Source organism: Megalobrama amblycephala, linkage group LG24, assembly GCF_018812025.1.
Source record: "Megalobrama amblycephala isolate DHTTF-2021 linkage group LG24, ASM1881202v1, whole genome shotgun sequence".
NCBI classification, from domain to species: Eukaryota; Metazoa; Chordata; class Actinopteri; order Cypriniformes; family Xenocyprididae; genus Megalobrama; species Megalobrama amblycephala.
This window is the reverse complement of record NC_063067.1, coordinates 24792925-24814677: the sequence shown is the minus strand read 5'-3', so window position 1 is coordinate 24814677 and position 21753 is coordinate 24792925. Positions and strand designations below refer to the sequence as shown.

Sequence of the window (21753 nt, the reverse complement as noted above, 5' to 3'; positions counted from 1 at the left end):
ACACGTCATCGGCAGGAGACGCAGATCGGAACAGAACAGATCAAGCCCATCCCAATGTGCATACTATCCACCCTATCCGTCCTAAATAGTATTGAATAGTACTAGTGTCACATACTATTTAGGATGGATAGTATGCACATTGAGACGCAGGCAAGCATAGAGACAGAGCGCATTTATTATAATCTGAAAACCACGCCCACCGGGGGAAAAACAATCCAACCGTCTCCAGGCTGCCTTCTTGTCTTTTCTGACTCATTACAAAAAACAGAACAATGCCTAAAAGGTGTTGTGTGACAAGGTGTACAGCTAATGTAACGTTTGTAGTCTTACATCCCCGAAACCATCACAAACCCCGAATAGATGACACACAAGAATCTGAGAAACAATAAAGTGTATTTTATGGACAAATAAATACACTGCAGACATAAACCATAAACCGCAGCAGTATCAGCCATTTTCTGCTGAACTATTCCATGCAACAAAATAACAAAGAATATGCATGAAAATCACATACCTGAGAAACAATAAAGTGTATTTTATGGACAAATAAATACACTGCAGACATAAACCATAAACTGAAACAAGAAAAAACATAAAATGAACAAACTCTGTATGCACTTTTATCACATTTTTTTACAGTAATCAGGACAGAAAAGAAACACACATACCCGCAGCAGTATCAGCCATTTTCTGCTGAACTATGGTAAGCGCAGAAGGACAAAATAAAGACTGTCTGCAGTTTTTTTTTATCCACTAGGGGGCACCAAAACACCATTTGATCGAACTTTCCCTCTAAATTCATGTAATTAAACAAAATGAATATTGTTAAAATTAACATTCTTTTTAACTCCGTTACATTCACCCCCACAGAATTACATGAAATTTAGACATCACCAAAGGTACAAAAATAAAGTCACATAATAAGCATTTCACATCAAAGAAGAACCTCCCATAAAAGGACGGTCAATATGAAAATTATCCCATAAGGATGGACTGATAAGAGAGTAGCGCTACGCTCCCATATCAACAAACGACAGCAGAATGTCCACATACATTCTACAATATTCTTCAACAATTTCGTATTCTTAGAATACACTTCAATAAATGAGAAGAAAACAAAAATACATAATTGAGTAAATAAAGAGACCCCCTTAACGGTCAACTAAGGCACCCTACGTCCTCAGGTATATCATTAGAACATGAACCAAGAACTTTAAACCAGTCCAGACAAACTAAGAAAGAAAGAAGAAAAGGCTTTCTCAAATGTTCCATAAAAGTAGATTAACTTTCCTAATTGACAAAGGCTCTGAACATGGACTTACAAACAGCCTCAACATTACGCTTTGCATCTTGAATTACAGCCTGACCTGACATTGTTTGAATTAATCTGTCAACTGGCTTGATGACACGGCCAAAGCGTGATCTGATCTGTCTGGTGGAACTAGGGTTAACTGGCGTATGTGTGTTCAGAATCACACCGGAAGACTGAGAGTGTGCTCGAGCAGGCGTAACAGTGCTTGCAGATTCTATGTTTCCTGAATCTGAATGTCTTTCATCTTCAGTGACATTCACATCAGCTGTTACTTCATCTGACTTCACAGATGTACTTTCAAAAGGCGTCGCTGGAGCAGCTTGTGGTGTTGGATTAACTATAACATCACCTGAGACTACAGTCGAAGTTGGTTCTTGACTCACATCAGGTTAGTGAGTAACCCAACTCAATGTTCTGTCAGTATCGTCATCCACATGACTGGTCAGAGGAACTGACTCGCAGGCTATGTCATCATCCATGTGTGTGGCTGAGACTTCACTTAACACTGAGCAGTCTTTCTGGCTTGATGAATTTGAAGGCATGCTACTATGGGGTTCACTCACAAGGGAAACCGTACAGTCCACAGATATTTCATCAGGCACAGGCAGGAAGTTGACCAGCAACAAGAGATTGCGATGAACCACCTTCTCCTGACCTGTGGCAGGGTGTCGAATTCTGTAAGTGTGAGTTTGAGGCTTGTGGTCCACTACAGTGTAGACAGTGGACTCCCACCGGTCAGCAGTTTTTCTTTTTCCCCTCTCGGCCTTATTCGCCAACAACACTTGGTCTCCCACGTCGATGGTGAGCCCCTTCACTCGGCTGTTATACAGAGCTGCATGTCTCTTCTGTTCTTTGGTGGCATGCTGTTGTGCAATCACCATGGCCTCTTTTAAATCTTTAACAAGTGTGTCAACAAACTTGTCGTAGCTGATCACATTCTGATCACAAACTTTAATTGAGGATAGTGAGAATGAAAGGGCCTTAGATACTGCTTTGGATGCGACTAGCCTAGTAAACACTGCACATTCGGTTCCGGTTGTAGAAGCCACGCAGCAGGCTAACTGGGTGACTGTGAGGCAGCATAATGGCAAGAACAAACACCACTCTTCCGTTCCGATTAGAACATCAAACAGGTTCTCCCCACTCAGTGACGCACCCACTGAGAATCCTGTTGAAAGTGCCCTAGTTATTGGCGATTCTATTACACGGAACGTGAAAATAGAGACACCAGCCACCATAGTCACATGTTTGCCGGGGGCCAGAGCACCTGACATCAAAGCAAATTTAAAAGTGCTGGCTAATGCTAAACGTAAATATTCTAAAATCATTATCCACGTCGGCACAAATGATGTTCGACTTCGCCAGTCGGAGATCACTAAAATTAACATTAAAGAGGTGTGTGAACTCGCAAATTCAATGTCAGCAGAAGTAATTTGTTCTGGCCCTCTTCCTGTTCGTCGGAGTGATGAGATAGTTAGCAGGTTATCATCACTCAATGGCTGGCTGTCTAAGTGGTGTCCGCAGAATAATATAGGTTTCATAGACAATTGGAAAAGCTTTTGGGGCAGACCTGATCTGTTGAAAAGAGATGGTATTCATCCCTCCCGGGATGGTGCTGCTCTTCTATCTAGAAATTTGGCAAATAGTCTTAGAGCTAAACCATGACAAACCAGGGCCCAGATCAGGACGCAGACAAACTGGCTAAACCGACCGTCTGCTAGCCGCCTCACGTCACAGAACTCAGATAATTCACAGCACATAGAAACTCTTTCACCTAGATATTATCACATAGAGACTGTGTCTGTACCTCGAACTAGTAAATACAAAAAACTTCCGAAACCTTTTAAGGGTAAAAATTTAATTGATGTTCAAAAAATGAAAATCACAGATAAATCAGATAAACAAATGATAAAGCTTGGGTTACTGAATATTAGATCTATTTCTTCAAAAGCACTTATTGTAAATGAAATTATCACAGACAATAAACTAGACTTGCTGTGTTTGACAGAAACCTGGCTAAAACCAGACGATTACATTACTTTAAATGAATCTAGTCCTCAAGGTTATGATTATCGACACAATCCTCAACAGAAAGGCAAAGGGGGAGGTGTTGCTGTAATTTATAGTAATATATTCAGAATCATTCAAAAGAATTTCAAATATAATTCCTTTGAAGTGATGGTGCTGTATATAACATTATGTAAGTTGACATTTGTGCTGGCTACTGTATACAGGCCACCAGGGCACCATACTGACTTTATCAAAGAATTTGCTGATTTTTCTATCAGAGTTAGTACTGGCTGCGGATAAAGTCCTTGTTGTTGGTGATTTTAATATCCATGTAGATAATAATAAAGACGCATTTGGATTGGCATTTGCAGACATTTTAAACTCTATTGGAGTTAGACAACACGTGTCAGGACCCACTCATTGTCGTAATCATACCTTAGATCTAATACTGTCGCATGGAATTGATATTGATGCTGTTGAAATTCTACCGCAGAGCGATGATATATCAGATCATTATTTAGTCTCGTGTATAATACAATTAGCCAAGGCTACAAAACCACCACCCAGCCATAAATATTGTAGAACCATCACGTCTACCACTAAAGATTGCTTTATAAATAATCTCCCCGAGCAGTTTCATCGCCTTAGTATACCTGACAACTTAGAAGAACTCGATGCTGCAACAGAAACTATTGGCGCTCTCTTTTCCAGCACATTAGATGCAGTCGCTCCTTTACGTCTAAAGAAGATTAAGGAAACTAATCCAACGCCGTGGTATGATGAGCACACTCAGGCTCTAAAACGAGCTGTTAGAAAAGCTGAACGTAGTTGGAAGAAAACAAAACTAGAAGTTTTTCGCCTTTCGTGGAAAGAAAAAATGATTGAGTACAGAACGGCTATAAGAAATGCTAGATCTACTTATTTTTCAAATCTCTTAATAGAAAACAAACATAATCCTAGGTATTTATTTGACACAGTGGCTAAATTAACTAGAAACAGAGATTCAACTGCTGACGTTTCCATAGAGCACAGCAGTAATGACTTTATGAACTTCTTTACTTGCAAGATTGATAATATTAGAGAGAAAATTAAAAACATGCAACCGTCTACAGTTTCGCTTCAGACAGTGCACTGTAGTGTCCCTGAGGTAAAACTAGAATCATTCGCCGCTATAGGAGAGGAAGAATTATCTAAACTTATCAAATCATCAAAATCAACGACATGTATGTTAGACCCAATGCCGACTAAACTACTGAAAGAAATGCTTCCAGAGGTCGTAGGTCCACTTCTTGATATAATTAATTCATCGTTAACACTAGGATACGTGCCAAAAACCTTTAAGCAGGCTATTATTAAACCTCTTATTAAAAAACCTCAACTAGATCCGAGAGATTTAGTAAATTACAGGCCAATCTCGAATCTACCTTTTCTGTCAAAGATACTAGAAAAGGCAGTTTCATCACAACTGTGCTCCTTTTTAGAAAGAAATGGAATCTGTGAGGATTTCCAGTCAGGATTTAGACCATACCATAGTACTGAGACTGCTCTCGTTAGAGTTACAAACGATCTACTCTTATCATCCGATCGTGGCTGTATTTCTCTATTAGTGTTATTAGATCTCAGTGCTGCTTTTGACACTATCGATCACAACATTCTTTTAAAAAGACTTGAAAACTATATTGGCATTAGTGGAATTGCTTTGGCATGGTTCAAATCGTACTTATCTGACCGTTATCAGTCTGTAATAATTAATGAAGAGATGTCGTATCGATCACAGGTTCAGTATGGAGTACCACAAGGCTCAGTACTGGGACCGTTGCTTTTCACTCTGTACATGCTGCCCTTAGGAGAGATAATTAGGAAGCATGGTGTTAGTTTTCACTGCTATGCTGACGATACTCAGCTCTATATTTCCTCGCGCCCTGACGAAACCTACAAATTCACAAAACTAACAGAATGCATAGCCGACATTAAAAACTGGATGACAAGAAATTTCTTATTATTAAATTCAGAAAAAACTGATATCCTAATCTTTGGACCAAAAACTTCCTCACGAAAAAACCTTGAATACTCTCTAACACTTGACGGGTGCTCCATTAAATCTTCGTCCTCAGTTAGGAACTTGGGTGTGCTCTTCGATACCAATCTTTCATTTGAAAGTCATGTTTCTAGTATCTGTAAAACCGCCTTCTTCCATCTAAAAAATATATCTAAATTACGACATATGCTCTCAATGACAAATGCGGAACAGTTGATTCATGCATTCATGACCTCAAGACTAGATTATTGTAACGCTCTACTGGGTGGTTGTTCTGCTCGGCTTTTAAACAGACTACAGTTGGTCCAAAATGCGGCAGCTAGAGTTCTTACTAGAACCAGAAAGTATGACCATATTAGCCCAGTTCTGTCAACATTACATTGGCTCCCTATTAAACATCGTATAGATTTTAAAATTTTGCTACTTACTTATAAAGCTCTAAATGGTTTAGCTCCCCAGTACCTAAGTGAGCTCTTAATGCATTATAGTCCTTCACGTTTATTGCGATCTCAGAATTCAGGCCAGTTGATAATACCCAGAATATCAAAATCAACTGAAGGCGGCAGATCCTTTTCCTATTTAGCACCTAAACTCTGGAACAATCTTCCTAGCATTGTTCGGGAAGCAGACACACTCTGTCAGTTTAAATCTAGACTAAAAACACATCTCTTTGCTCTTGCATACACATAACACATTATCAATACATTAACATTTTTCAAATCCGTTAAAGGATTGTTACGCTGCAATAATTAGGTCGGCCGGAACCGAGAACATTTCCTATAACACTAGATATACCTGTACATCAGAATAAGAATGGCATCTACGCTAATATCTGTCTCTCTGCTTATCCCGAGGTTTGCCGGGTGCTGGATCCAGGCCGTATCCAGATCAGATGGAGAACCTGTGTCTGGACCTGACTACAACGTAGCCCAGGAGACAATGGGCCTACAGATCCAGTTCTGGCTGCATAGATTTTTAATCCCCGTATCCGCTTACAAATATATATATATATATATATATCTATTTTTAATCTCTATAATAAAAATGTATAATTCAGATTTTGATCTCCATATCCATTTACATATATTATATATATCTTCCAAGGGGTTTTTTCCCTCCTAGGACTTTTTCCCACGCTGGGTTTTCTCCTAGGGGGTTTTTTCCACCCCTGGAAGTCAGCCGACATTGGCTTAATGTAGCACCATCTTGTATATGTTACATATTACCACGCTTGTTTGTACAGCTTATTTTTAACCACTTCCCTTTTTTCTGTGCTTCTAATATGTAAAGCTGCTTTGAAACAATTACCAATTGTAAAAGCGCTATATAAATAAATTTGACTTGACTTGACTTGACTTGATCATTCAAGACTGAACGGAAGAGAACGTCAACTGGAAGGCGTGGTACCCTCCCAAACATCAAATAGAAGGGTGCATAGCCTGTAGACTCGTGTGTCGTGCAATTGTACAGGAACGTCAACGTCTGCAAACGTCTCGGCCAATCCCTCTTGACATCCGGAGACAGAGCACGGATCATGTTGCCCAGTGTCCTGTTAAAACGTTCCACACTACCGTTGCCCATCGGGTGGTAAGGGGTGGTATGTGATTTCTTCACTCCTGAAAATCTGAGAAGTTCACCAATGAGCCGGCTCTCAAAACTTGCACCCTGGTCGCTGTGGATACGTTCCGGTAGCCCATAGATACAAAAATATTTGTCCCACAGGACCCTGGCAACTTGCTTGGCGGATTGATCTCGGCAAACAAAAGCCTGAGCTAGCCTTGTAAAATGGTCGGTCACAACTAAGACGTCGATGGATTTATTCTTAGCATCTTCTGCCGACCAAAAATCAATACAGACCAGCTCTAGTGGTCTTGTAGAACTTATGTTCTCCAGAGGAGCTCTGCCGGAAGGGTCGGGACTTTTGCTTATGATGCAGCGTTGACAGTGGCGCACATAATCACGTACTCTGTGCTCCATGTTTAGCCAGAAGAAACGCTGCTTCGCCAAACTAACAGTCCTGAATTGACCTTGATGGCCACTGTCATCATGAACACTTCTCAGAATCACATCCACCAACGACTCTGGAACAACATACTGGAAGCGTTTCGTCCTTAATGACTGGTTATGAGACACCCTGTAGAGAACACCATTCCTCACAATCAATTTCTCCCAATGTTTGAGGTAACGAAGCACTGCAGCTGCCTCTCCTGCTCTTTCCCGCCTTGTGGGTCTCTGGCGACTCTCAACATAAGACATGACTCTCGATAACACTCTGTCATTCATCTGCTTGTCACGCAGGTCCTCCACAGAAAATGCTGGCAATGTGTCCTGGCCTGCAGGAACCAACTGAGGCAGGTGATCCACGACTGCCATAGCCCGTGTATCAGCACCAGATTCCCACTCCATATGAGAAGTCAAGACAGCAGTGACATCCGAGCCTGCAACAGTAAGATGATCCACGCCAAAACCATTATTGACTGTGCATGACTGTCGTTGTTGGATAACACTTTCTTCCTGATTTTTACCACAGGACCATCTGAAAGCATCCTGCACAGAGTTAGTTGATATCCTTTTCATGTCGGTCAACATGGAATCATAAGGCACTTGAAGCAGTCTTTGTGTCACCCCACTCTTGACAAAAGGAACTCTGCTGAGGGAGTCAGCGATGACATTCTGAGGGCCAGGTACATACTTTATATCAAAGTTGAAGCTGGCCAATTTGGCCACCCAGCGCTGTTCACAGCAATCCAGCTTAGGCTTTGTAAGTATGTGAGCAAGCGGATTGTTGTCAGTTAAAACAGTGAAATTGTGTCCCTTTAGCCAGTGGCCAAACTTTTCACAAATGGACCATTTCAGGGCCAAAAATTCCAAGCGGTGCGCGGGATAGTTCCGCTGTGAACGTGAAAGGGATTTGCTGGCGAAAGCAACTGGTCTCGCTCTAGTCTCCCCTTCCTGGACTTGTGACAACACAGCCCCAATACCATCCAGGGAAGCATCAGTCGCCAATATGAAGTGACGTGAGAAATCCGGGTGAGCTAGAACAACACTCCTGACCAGAGACGTTTTCAGCTGCTCAACTGCATCATGCTGCGCTTGAGACCAATCCTCAGGTCTTAACTTCCTGTTCTGACACAACACATTTTGAGTCCTTTTCTTCCGTCCCCTGACTTTCTGACCTTGAAGAAGTTCAAAGAGAGGTTTTGCTTTAACAGAATAATTTGGAATGAAATGTTGATAATAATTCATCATCCCCAAAAAGGATCTGATTCTCTTCTGAGATGGTGTCTTCCCATCCGCTTCCATCAGGTCAGAACTGTTCAACTTGGAAATACACTCCACCTTATCAGGGTCCGTAGACACTCCGTCCTTGTTTATGACATGCCCCAGAAACTTTACTGATGCTCTCAAGAGGTGACATTTTTTTGGAGCAAGTTTCAGACCATGGGCCCGTAGCCTTCCAAACACCATCTCCAAACGATCAAGTGCAACTTGCTCATTCGGGCCAAAGACGATCAGATCATCTATATAACACAGAATGCTGAGAAAGTTTTGATCGCCGAAAATACTGTTCATCATCCGCATAAAGCTACCGGGACTATTGCAAAGGCCTTGAGGTAGCCTATTGTACTCAAACAGGCCCATTGGAGTGGTAAAGGCAGTGAATTTTCGATCGTCCTCATGCAGCGGCATGTTGTAAAAACCTGACGTGAGGTCCATTGTACTGAACAGAGCATTACCACCAAGTGCTGCCAGGCAATCTGCCTGATGTGGAAGAGGGTGGGCATCTTTTAAAGTTCTTCTGTTTAACCAACGGAAGTCAGTACAAACCCGAAGATCCCCATTCTTCTTCCACACTAAAACAAGTGGAGATGCATATTCACTTGTAGAACGACGAATTATCTCTTTTTCCTCCATTTCTGTCAGGACCTGGCGCAGCTTGTGGTACTGACTGGGGGCTACTCGCCTGAAAGGGAGTCTGAATGGCCTGGGGTCTGAAAGGTGGATCCTATGTACAAAGCCCTTAGCTTCTCCACAGTCAAGGTGATTTCTTGAAAAGATGTCTTCATATGTCAAGATCAAACTGACTAATTGCTGCTTGTATTGATCAGAAACATCACATGACTCTACATCAAGGTCAGACAGTCCCATGGATTTCAACCTTTCACTTGCAGATATTGCAGATATTGCAAAAAGTGTTAAGTGATTGACAGTCACTCAGCTTTGATCATGTATTGTGTATGCGTTTACTGTCTTTGTCCATAACATCGAAGATCCGAACGGGGTTCAAACACATCTGAGGAGCAGCAACCATGGCCGATCTGCATCAAGCTGATCAGGGCGATCCAAAGAGTCACGGCACCAGTGTAACGTTTGTAGTCTTACATCCCCGAAACCATCACAAACCCCGAATAGATGACACACAAGAATCTGAGAAACAATAAAGTGTATTTTATGGACAAATAAATACACTGCAGACATAAACCATAAACCGCAGCAGTATCAGCCATTTTCTGCTGAACTATTCCATGCAACAAAATAACAAAGAATATGCATGAAAATCACATACCTGAGAAACAATAAAGTGTATTTTATGGACAAATAAATACACTGCAGACATAAACCATAAACTGAAACAAGAAAAACATAAAATGAACAAACTCTGTATGCACTTTTATCACATTTTTTTTACAGTAATCAGGACAGAAAAGAAACACACATACCCGCAGCAGTATCAGCCATTTTCTGCTGAACTATGGTAAGCGCAGAAGGACAAAATAAAGACTGTCTGCAGTTTTTTTTTATCCACTAGGGGGCACCAAAACACCATTTGATCGAACTTTCCCTCTAAATTCATGTAATTAAACAAAATGAATATTGTTAAAATTAACATTCTTTTTAACTCCGTTACACTAACAAGCTAAAAAACCCAGAAATAAGTTTTTATAAGCTGTCGACCCCAAAAAACGAATGTTTAAGGACACAAAAGTGGATACAGGCAGTGAGACAGAGCGCAACGGGTCATATTACTATAAGAAATGCATTGGAGGGGGTCGTAATCGGCGACAACATATGCTAAACAAACCAACAAAAACAAACCATTCATTATTTTTAACCATGTCAAAGAATTATTTCACCTGTCGCCAATTACGTTCCCCTCCAATGCATTTCGCGGGGGCGTGCCCCCGTTTCTTGACTCCACCCCCACGTCAAACCAGTGCCATAAAGAGAACCGCACAGAAAATTACAAAAGCGCAAAAAAAAAAACGGTATCGTGAGCGCACTCTGGACTGAAACGCAGAATAAAATGAGCGTTGCAAATGATTTAGTAGGTTTGAGCATGAAAAATATGTGGCAAAGATAAAATAGGATTACAGCTGTCATTGATTTTTGTAATTGATTATATTTTTATTTTTGCACTACTTTATTTTATTTTGCAATTTATTATTTTTGTTTGCAAAACTTATTTTTTTCCGCTCAATACTTTATTTTTCCTTTGCAATTCTTTATTTTTGTTTGCAAAACATTTTTTTATTGCTCAATTCTTTTTTTGTTTTGCAAAACTTTATTTTTGTGCAAAACTTTAAGGCATTAATTTGACTCCATAGTTTGGCTCCAAGTCATATGAAGACTTTGCCCCTCACTTCGGTCATCTCTCTTCCTACTTTACACCTTGTGCCAAAAATCTTGGTGTCCTTTTTGATTGCAACCTGGGTTTTGAGAAACAAATTAGTGCAGTGGTCAAATCATGTTTCTTCCACTTACGGCGTTTATCAAAAATCAAATCTGTACTCTCTGTTAAACAGTTTGAACAGATTATTCACTTGTTTGTTCTGTCTCGTCTAGATTACTGTAACTCACTTTACTATGGTATAAGTCAGTCTTCTATAGTGCGCTTACAGATGGTCCAAAATGCTGCTGCGAGATTGATTTCAGGCAGACGAAGGTTCGACCACATCTCACCCATTCTTATTTCACTAAATTGGTTACCAGTAAAATTTAGAATTAGTTTTAAAATTTTAACTTTTGTTTACAAATCCTTGCATAATCAAGCCCCACCTTATCTCTCAGAGGCAATCTCTATCTATAAACCAAATAGGTCCCTAAGATCCAGTAATCTTGGTCTCCTCACTGTTCCTAGATCTAGGCCCCATTGCAGAGGTGATCGAGCCTTCGCTGTTGCTGGTCCTAATCTATGGAACAATTTACCAGCTTCTATTAGAGCTGCACCATCTCTGTCTGTATTTAAATTCCAGCTTAAAAATCATTTTATGTCAATAGCTTTTATCTAGCCATGTTTAATCGTATTATGTTGTATTGTTATGTGATGTTTCAATGTTTTGTTGTTTCTTATTCATTTTATTTTACTTGTATTGTACAGCACTTTGGATCAACTAGTAGTTGTGTGAAATGATTTATTATATTCATATATTTCACCCATGAATTCATATATTTCACCCATGAATTGATTAAATACTTGTAATATCGCTAAAGATTCATTACAGTTGTAATTTATGAATAGCTGTTGCTATTTATTGATAGTAGCATATTGCTGGTGTTTTGGCATATGTGTGCAAAAGAGTAAGTTCAATTGTTTACAATTTGCTCAGCAACTAAATGAAAAAGTTTTGTTGATCAAAACTGATAAGTTGATTCTCAGTGAAACAGACAAACTCTTAAAATCTCTAAACATTCTTTCATTGTGTGAGCCTTCACATGCAAAATGATCCATACAGTTTTTAAAATCTGTCAGACATGCACATATATTCATAAATATTTATTACATGGAATGTTTGTAATGTCTGTTAAACTGGCAAATGGCCTGTTGTTGTAATGAAACACAAATCAAATTTTGCAAAGTTTGTATATATATACTGTATATCACTACCATTTTTTGACCTAAACAGCAGCTACAGCAGCACTGTTTAAATGTATTTGTATTTTTACAGTATATTTATTTTTGTAGAAAATCTGTTACATGAAAGCCAGACAAAACTGATTTTCTTGTATAGTACAGAAAGCAACAAAACATTTTGACCAGTGTGGCTCACACAATGACAAAGACACTTTTTATTTTGGTTTACTGACACAATAACTAGGTTTTGAGGCATGAATTAAATGTTTTGGTGAGTTACAACATTTGCATACATGCAATAGAGTTGCGATGTTTCAACAAACAGTTGTGACAATTGAACTTGACAACTGAAGAATGTTAAGCATGTTTAAAAAAAAAATGTGCCAAAACAAATGAGAAAAACTGTAATACATTTTCACACACTGTAAAAACTCTTGGTCTGTTACTCAGTTAATGACACAATTACATCAGTATCAGTGTGTCTGATTCTTTACCCTCTTCATTCTGATTTAAGGTCAAATCTTCAGTCCAGACCAGTTAAAAACAAAATTGTGTTCACGCCTGTGATTCAACCACAAGACTTTAATGAAAGAATGAATCCTGGTTTCAGGTAAAATGTAGGACTTTTTTTTTTTTTTTAGGTGCTGCATCACATCACACATCACACAAACACATGATTAATCATTGAAACATTTCAGAAACCTAATGATGTTCTGTGTCCCATAATACAGCAAACAAAAAAAAAATCTATTTTGTCAATTTACTTTATGGCTATTTACTTCTCTAACTTGTGTAATAATCTGGTATTTTAATCTTACAGCCATGACTCTAAACCTGCTGAAGTCCTCAACACATTGAGATCAAATCTGAGGAAGAAGTTTGAGTGTTTGTATGAGGGAATATCAAAGCAGGGAAACCCAACACTCCTGAATGAGATCTACACAGAGCTCTACATCACAGAGAGTGAAAGTGGAGAAATCAGTAATGAGCATGAGGTGAGACAGATTGAGACACAGTCCAGGAGAGCAGAAACAGAGGACACACCGATCAAATGCAGTGACATCTTTAAACCTTTACCTGGACAAGACAAATCCATCAGAACTGTACTGACAAAGGGAGTCGCTGGCATTGGAAAAACAGTCTCTGTGCAGAAGTTCATCCTGGACTGGGCTGAAGGGAAAGAGAATCAGGACATTCAGCTCATATTTCCACTTCCTTTCAGAGAGCTCAACTTCATGAAGGACAAAACGCTCAGTCTTTCAGATCTTCTTCATGTATTTTTCCCTGAAACAAAAGAAATGGAAATATCCAGTGACAAATATAAAGTTTCATTCATCTTTGATGGTCTGGATGAGTGTCGTCTGTCTCTGGATTTTCAGAGCGATGTGAGGTTGTGTGATGTGACTGAATCGGCCTCAGTGGACGTGCTGCTGATGAACCTCATTGTGGGGAATCTGCTTCCCTCTGCTCTCATCTGGATCACCTCCAGACCAGCAGCAGCTGATCTTGTCCCCTCTGAGTGTGTCCATCGACTGACAGAGGTACGAGGCTTCAGTGACCCACAGAAGGAGGAATACTTCAGGAAGAGAATCAATGATCAGGGACTGACCTACAGGATCATCTCACACCTGAAGTCATCAAGGAGCCTCTTTATTATATGCCACATCCCAGTGTTCTGCTGGATCTCAGCCACTGTTTTAGAGAAGATGTTGAGTGAAGCAGAGAGAGGAGAGATTCCCAAGACTCTCACTCAAATGTACACACACTTCCTGCTCATTCAGACCAACATCAAACATGAGAAGGACTATGAGAAGAAAGTGAAAGATGAAGACATGATTGTCAAACTAGGGAAACTGGCTTTCCAGCAGCTTGTGAAAGGAAACCTGATCTTCTATGAGGAAGACCTGAGAGAGTGTGGCATTGATGTGACAGAAGCATCAGTGTACTCAGGATTGTGCACTCAGATCTTCAGAGAGGAGTTGGGCTTGTATCAGGGGAAAGTCTTCTGCTTTGTTCATCTGAGCATTCAGGAACATCTAGCAGCTCTATATGTGCATCTCTCCTTCATAAACAAGAACATCAATGTGTTTGACCAGATTACCAAACCAACTAACGGAGACAAAGTTTCACTATCTGATCTCCATCAGAGAGCTGTGGATGAGGCTTTAGACAGTAAAAATGGGCATCTGGACCTTTTCCTTCGTTTCCTTCTGGGTCTGTCAGTGGAGTCTAATCAGAGTCTCTTACAAGAACTAAAGACACAGACAGGAAACAGATCTCACAACAATAAGAAAACAGTTGGATATATTAAAGAGAAGATCAGTGAGAATCCCTCTCCAGATAAATACATCAATCTGTTTCACTGTCTGAATGAACTGGGTGATCTTTCACTAGTGAACGAAGCTGAACCTCATACTTATGGAGGACTACGTGATGTGAAACTCTCCTCATCTCAGTGGTCAGCTTTAGTTTTTGTGTTGTTGACCTCAGAGCGGACAATGCAGGAGTTTGACCTGCACAGATTAATTGAATCTAAAAATGATCAGTAAGTAACACTGAGTTCAATCATTACAGTCTATAACATTATGAACAAAGAGAAACAAAAATATCAGAGATGTTTAAATCATGGGACACTCCACTGATTTCTGGGATATTGAGCATAATTTGCGGGTGCTTCTCAAACAGAGGGTGTGTCCTAGTAAGGCTGTATATCTCAACTAACACGTCATCAAGTGTCTCTGAAGGCAGTCTTAATTTGAAGGATTCGTTGATTTTGTTTGAAGTTCTTGAAATTTGAAGGATTCGTTAAATGTATCCTTCATGTCCCTCAATCACCCACAATCCTTTGCAAACATTCAGATTCACAAAAAAGAACTGATGAAAAATGAGTCAGCACTGAGCTTATTAATTCATTATGAAATGTAAGACAAAAATAATGTTTTCAGAGATGAAGGAATACATGTTATCTTTTGTTTTGGGGTAAATTAGTCACTGAACACTAAACTGACAATAATGTAAGCCACTCTTACCCCTTTTCCACCAAGGCAGTTTGAGTGCTGGTTCGGAGCCAGAGCCTAGTTTTAAATCAATTATTTGTCTTTCGACACCCAAAGCACCTGCTCTGAACCAGGAAATGTGGTTTGTAAGAAGCACCAAAACATTGCTGGTCTAGAAGTAAGAACTGCTTGTGACTGGGGGCGGGGTTACCGTGACCAACAAGAAACTTGTGACCGGCATTTTTGAAATAGCTAATCAAGCTAATAACAGCTCAATTATAATCTCTCTCTACATACAAATTAGAGTGATGTATGTTCGCAAAGCCATGAGCATCAATAATAGCAAAACGTCTGCCATCGTTGATGGAAGGCTTGTTTGAGATGCATCGGAGAAGAGCAGAGACGTGTACAGTGACGTACTGTAGGACCTGGCTCTGTGCTGGCTTTCAAGCCCATGGAAAGGCAAACCGGTTCTTAGAAGGCTCGTCAGTTGAACCAACTCTGAACTGGCACTAGCACTAGCTCTGAACTAGCACCCGGTTCATGCTGGTGGAAAAGGAATATGGGAGACACAGATGGCTGTCATTCACTGTATTACATTAATAAAAAAAGATTATCTTTAATACAAAGATATTTAATACAAAGTATGTTTCCAAAATTAAGTTTTAATAGTATTTTGGTGCCGTGATCGTGGGGCCGGAAAATTTGTGACCTTACTAGAGCGTCTCATTCTAGTGTTCAGTGCTGAGGAGGACTCGAGTCTACAAGCCTCAGAAGAACTGGACTAGGAAAGACACAACCTCACTAGGATGCAGCCTTCTGTTTGAGAAGCAACCAATATCAATATGTGGGAGACTCCTGGAACTGGAGGATGATTGACATAGTGACAACCATAGCAATGGACAGTGTGGAGTAAGGGCGAATGCTCAGGTAGCTAGCTTAAAGCCAGTGGGGCTGTCTGTAAGAACAGGTCCAGTCTAGTCAGCTCAGGTATAGAGATATTTTATTACACACCAAGCAGGTATTGTGTGTATGTGTATGTGTATGTGTATGTCTATGTGTGTGTATGGTTTCTACAAAAGAACAGAAATCCAGAGTTTTAGTTTCCCCAATAAACAAAGCCAAATCAAGATAAGGTTACATTGAATTCATAGGCAGTAAAGTAATAAAGTAAACTATACATGAGGCTATCTACTCAAACTATAAGCTTTAGTGTGCTAAAGGCACATTTAAATAACTTAAGCACATGCCTAAACAGGAAATATAACAAACATGAAAATAAACACATTTAGGCCTATGAAAAGGCTAAGTTGGTGTGGCACTTGCCTTGAGGCTGCAGCTTAGGGACACAAAACTTCCCAACAGACGGGACAAAAAAATATGTCAAAATAGAAGTGTTGTAGTGTAAATGCAGACTAATTGACCTGGCACAGCAACATTGACAATAAAAAGAAAAAACAAATATGTGTTGGCTGATAGCTGTAAGCTTCGATAGTTAGATACTTACATTTTTTCACATGTCGTTCATAAAGCAGTGTTTAATTAAAACATATATGAGGGTATTGAGTAAGGTATGTAATGTATTATTTGCTTATGATATTATTATTATTAGCATTAATAATAAACTTATTTGTTATTTAAATAGTGACGCAGAAAATACAGCAGATGAAGTTCTTCAGAAGCTCCTGCCTGTGGTTACAGCAACTAGATCAGTTTCGTAAGTAACACCGAGAACAATCATCACTGTTAAAACATTATAACATTTCTTACTTAACCTGTTAGCCAGCACACCTGCTTTTGGAAAATTCCAAGAAATTACATACCCAAACTAAAAGAGTTGTAAAGAGTTGTAAAATCATAATTATTGTCACAATGAAAAAAAAATTAAAAATAGCTTCAAATTTTTGAAAAGTTATTAGAAATGTATTTTTATGAAATATCTTTATGAAAATAAAGATAGTTGGCCTTGTTACATTCTATAACCATGTTATATTTCAAATCTGAAGATAAGTCTAAAACTTGAGTTTATGTTTTTCAAGATCATGCCATGTGATTTTATTTTGAAAATGCTAACTGATGCTTATTTCCTTCTTCTAAGTATCTATTCAGTGTATTGTCTCTATCGTTTTGTGGTCCAAATTTCCCATTCAGTCTCCCCTGCATATATTCACACCTCTCCAACCTGGTTATGGCTCTAATTATGCCTTTCTTTTGTTTCTAATATAATTAATAACAACTTTTCATTCAGGCAGATTTAATCCATAATTTCTTTCATCAAACTTCTCACTTCACATTCTTTGAAACTGTATCAAATGCCCTTCTTGAAAAAAAAAAATCAGTGAGCTTTACTATTCAAAATGATTTATTTGCATCACATTTGCTCAGAACAGGTGCATCTCTATGAGCTTGCTACCATGTTACAGTAGCTTAGCACACCAACAAAACATGACAATTTATGAGATTAAAACCATGTTTTTGCTCCAAACTTACAAGTCGAGATTTTTAAAGAACCTTCGGTGATGTGGCTTCGGATCAAAAATTTGACAGAAAATATATTCTTTTATGGTATTCTGCACAATGAGAAAAACTATTTAGATTAGCATTGCATTATAAATAATATCTATTATTATGAAAATACCCCACATGGCATGAAGAACACAGATAACCCATACATTGTCACAACATTTTATTATCTTCAAAAGTGTCTATCTGCATGTTAAAATGATCTCTGGAAGCCTATGTAAGTTCCTGAAATGTCACATGGTATGCCTGTTCTTCACCATGTACATTTCTTGAACAAAATGTGCACAGAGCGCCCTCAGGCTGCCAGTATGAATTGAAAACACAGCACATCAGAGTATTCAGTGCTCATAATAATGACAACAGCATGTTTTAGGTATGTAACGATCGGCCCAATAGGTCGATTTTACATGGATTAAAATGGGGTCAGATTAAACTGTGCGAGATTTTGGAGTGTTTAAAAAGATGAGACAGACAACTGAAATGAATAAATAAATTTTATTTACAATTTCCACATGGAACTTAAAACAACACAATAAAACTAGAATAACTTAGGCTGTTAAAAGTGTGGAGTCCATACCCTAAAACAGTCCATAAGAATCCTAGTGTGATGTAAGTCCCAATGTGAAAGTGTCCACCGGTGTATAAACAAAGTCCACAGAAGTGATATTCCAATGCAGAGTGATGTGATTTGCTGGAAAGGTAAGTCTGTAAAATGTAACTCCACAGTCCAGATAGTATGTGATCACGTTTGTAATGAGGGGGTGATTGTTTGTCATGCTGCCTCCTTTATACTGGTTTACTTCCTGGTTCCTGTCATGTGATCAGACACATGACAGGCAGACCCATACTCATTTAAAGACATACACACATTAAAATACGTAAGAGGAATAAAATGGCTAAGACAACATGTAACCCAATTAAAACTCAAATACACATAAAACCATCATGTTATATATATTGAGCGGATAAAACATGTGTCTTATGTGACAGTGTCACAGGTAAAATTTAGTAAATACTCCTCTGTATAGAAAATTGAATAACATATGAGAATCCATCAATATTTCTCAAGATGCGCATGCTTTTGAGCTAAAATCCCTGAGGGATGTTGTTTTGTCAAGTGTTTTAATGACGACCATACAGGAGTTTTTTTTTGTCTCAATGAATGTGACTGACACTCATTTTTTTTTTTTAAAAGGTATTGATTCTGTTTTTCATATTCATAACTCCTGACGCATATTAACAAACTACGGTCACTTATGACTGTAAGGCATTTATCAGTTAATTATTGTTGAGAAGGACAAATAAACCTGTTTAATCCTATATATTCTATATATAATCACTTGAGAAATGTATAAACATGCATCCAATTTTTCCATCTCATGATTTTCCTGTTATAGGGTTTGACCTATGTATTAATTCAAACTCTTTTTTATTAATGTTTCAGAGTTGCATATTATGGCTAACTAAAATCACACACACATACACACACACACACACACATATGTATATATATATATATATATATATATATATATATATATATATATATATATATATATATATATATATATAAATTAAGAAGTTTCAGGGGCGTGGCTCGGGGCCTGACCAGATTTTCCTGCTTTTTTTTATCTCTAGCTGATAACACACATTTAAGATAATTTTGAAGTAGACTTGAGCTGAAAGAGGGGGGTTTCATGATTCAAATTATGAACTTACAATTAAAAATATATATTATTCCTGTTTGAATTTGACTGCAGGTGTGTTATGAAAATGTTTTGTGCACTGTGATACAGACCAAGATCATCTAACATGGTGATTTGAGTTTATGTAATTGGTTTCTTCTTTGATAGTGAAGTCTCTGTTGATCTGTGAGAGTGAAGAGTGTGTCATTGTTCTCTACAGATTGTGGGATTGTGGTGTCACAGATGAAGGATGTGCTGCTCTGTCTTCAGCTCTGAGATCAAACCCATCACACCTGAGAAAACTAGATCTTTCTGTGAATAATCTAGGAGACTCAGGAGTGAAGCTAGTCTCTGCTGTTCTGGAGAATCCTCACTGTAAACTGGAGACACTGTGGTAAGATCATACGTTACTCTCACATTAAATTGTCACTGAATTTTATAATTATATTTATTCATAACAATCTAAAGGGTAACACTTTACTTGAAGGGGTGTGCATAAGACTGACATTACCCCTTCATAATCATGACTTCATGAATATGAAGGAGGCTTTATGCATGTTTATGACAGCAGTCATTAAATGTCATTCACTCAGTTATGTAAGTTTTGATCCAAAGATGAAATTGTTTGAGATGTCTGTGTTATGACAACTTGACATAAACCAATATATCATAACCTTGTCAGTGTCTTTGTCATGACAACTTGACACTACCAAGACAACATAACCTGTCATAAACATGACATAGCAGATTAATTATCAAACTTAAGAAACTACTTAGCTTTATGGGTTAACATTACATTACATTATTTTGGTAACACTCCAGTATAGGAAACACATATAAACTATTAACACTCTGAGGTCTGAAGGTATCGCCGGCGATACCACCGTGGTTTTTTCTTATCAGTGTGAAAGAGACTCAAAATACTCCGTCAATGTTGCACATACAATTAAGAGTTATACACCATTTTAATCTGTGGAATATCTTCTTTCATTTGTGTACACTCAGAGTAAAAACAAAATGTTGTGCTCTTTGTAAAATAAAGAAAACTAACATGATGCGTGATCTCTCGTCTCCCTCTGAACGAAGTCCAATCTGATAGTTCTCAGAAAATGAACTGTAACTTAGTGAATACTAATGACAAAAAAATTACACTTATGTCTAAAAAAACGTTAAGATGTCAGGTTTTAACACTCTGAGGTCTAAAAATGCGTCGGCGCGTTTTGCAGTTTTTTTTTCACATTGCAGCAAAACAGACTTAAAATACTCCGTCATTTTTTATCATAGAGACATAAGTAATATATCAAATGAAACTATAGAATGTCTTCTTTTTTTTGTGTACACTCACAATCAAAATAAAACTTTGTGCGTTTTAAAAATAAATAAAATATACAGGGTGTGCTGTCCTGCCATCTCCGTCTCTGCAAACATCATTCTAAAACGTCACTAAAAGTAACTAAAATAGATCATGAATATTATACATGCTACATGGACATGAGAGATATGTCTTTGCAAAGCTTTAAGTGTCTACTTTTAAACGAAACAAATAAATTCTAAAAAAAATATTCTCCCTTTATGTAATCAGTATAAAAGTAAAGAGAGGTACTGTTTCTCCTGTCTTACCTAATTATCTTTAATGTGTGCCCGCCCACGCGCAGAGCGCTCTATTCATAATATAATGTGCTAAGGCGATCTATGCAAACTGTAAACGCCCCTAACAGCGTCTTAAAAAGCATCAAGTTTCATCAGATTCATTCGCTTTCCTGCGCGTTTGGAAGATGGCACGCTACTCAGGTGAGCAGGCTCTTCAGATGGTCCTGGACAGTGAGGAAGCGTTCACTTTTTCCTCGGAAGAAGAACACGACTCTGACGATGAACGTCTGCATTTTGAAGAGCGACTTGATCCAGCTGAAGATACAGTTTCTGATGAGTAAGTGATTTAGTTTTACTTAAATTATTTGACGTGTTTTTTCTATATAAGCGTACATATATATTTGCCTTATATTTACATCTAGGCCTATCTATATAACTCTATATAACTTTATCTCATAAAAATGCTTATAAATAGAATGCTTTTCTGTTGATATACTTAAATTATTTGACGTGTTTTTTTTATATAAGCGTACATATATATTTGCCTTATATTTACATCTAGGCCTATCTATATAACTTTATCTCATAAAAATGCTTATAAATAGAATGCTTTTCTGTTGATATTCGACTTGTTATTAATATGCATAGATACGTTGGATACACGCGTTAGATCGATTAACTGCATGCAGTTGAATAGCATATTATGATAGACGTGAATGTGCTAAAATATGCTTGGTTGTGAAATG

At 38.3% G+C, this 21753-nt stretch overlaps 1 protein-coding gene across 4 annotated transcripts in view; it reads left to right on the top strand.

The window, feature by feature from the left end:
* LOC125260501 (NACHT, LRR and PYD domains-containing protein 12-like) overlaps nucleotides 1-21753 on the top strand; it is a 70742-nt gene that overhangs the window by 28366 nt on the left and 20623 nt on the right. For 3 of the 4 annotated variants that reach the window (XM_048178910.1, XM_048178908.1, XM_048178911.1), the window contains exons 8-11: nucleotides 12728-12823; nucleotides 13034-14758; nucleotides 16855-16926; nucleotides 19638-19811. In XM_048178910.1, the coding sequence (XP_048034867.1) occupies nucleotides 12728-12823; nucleotides 13034-14758; nucleotides 16855-16926; nucleotides 19638-19811 (2067 nt within the window). The remainder of the gene's footprint in view (nucleotides 1-12727; nucleotides 12824-13033; nucleotides 14759-16854; nucleotides 16927-19637; nucleotides 19812-21753) is intronic. The other variant, XM_048178909.1, reaches the window with a different exon arrangement.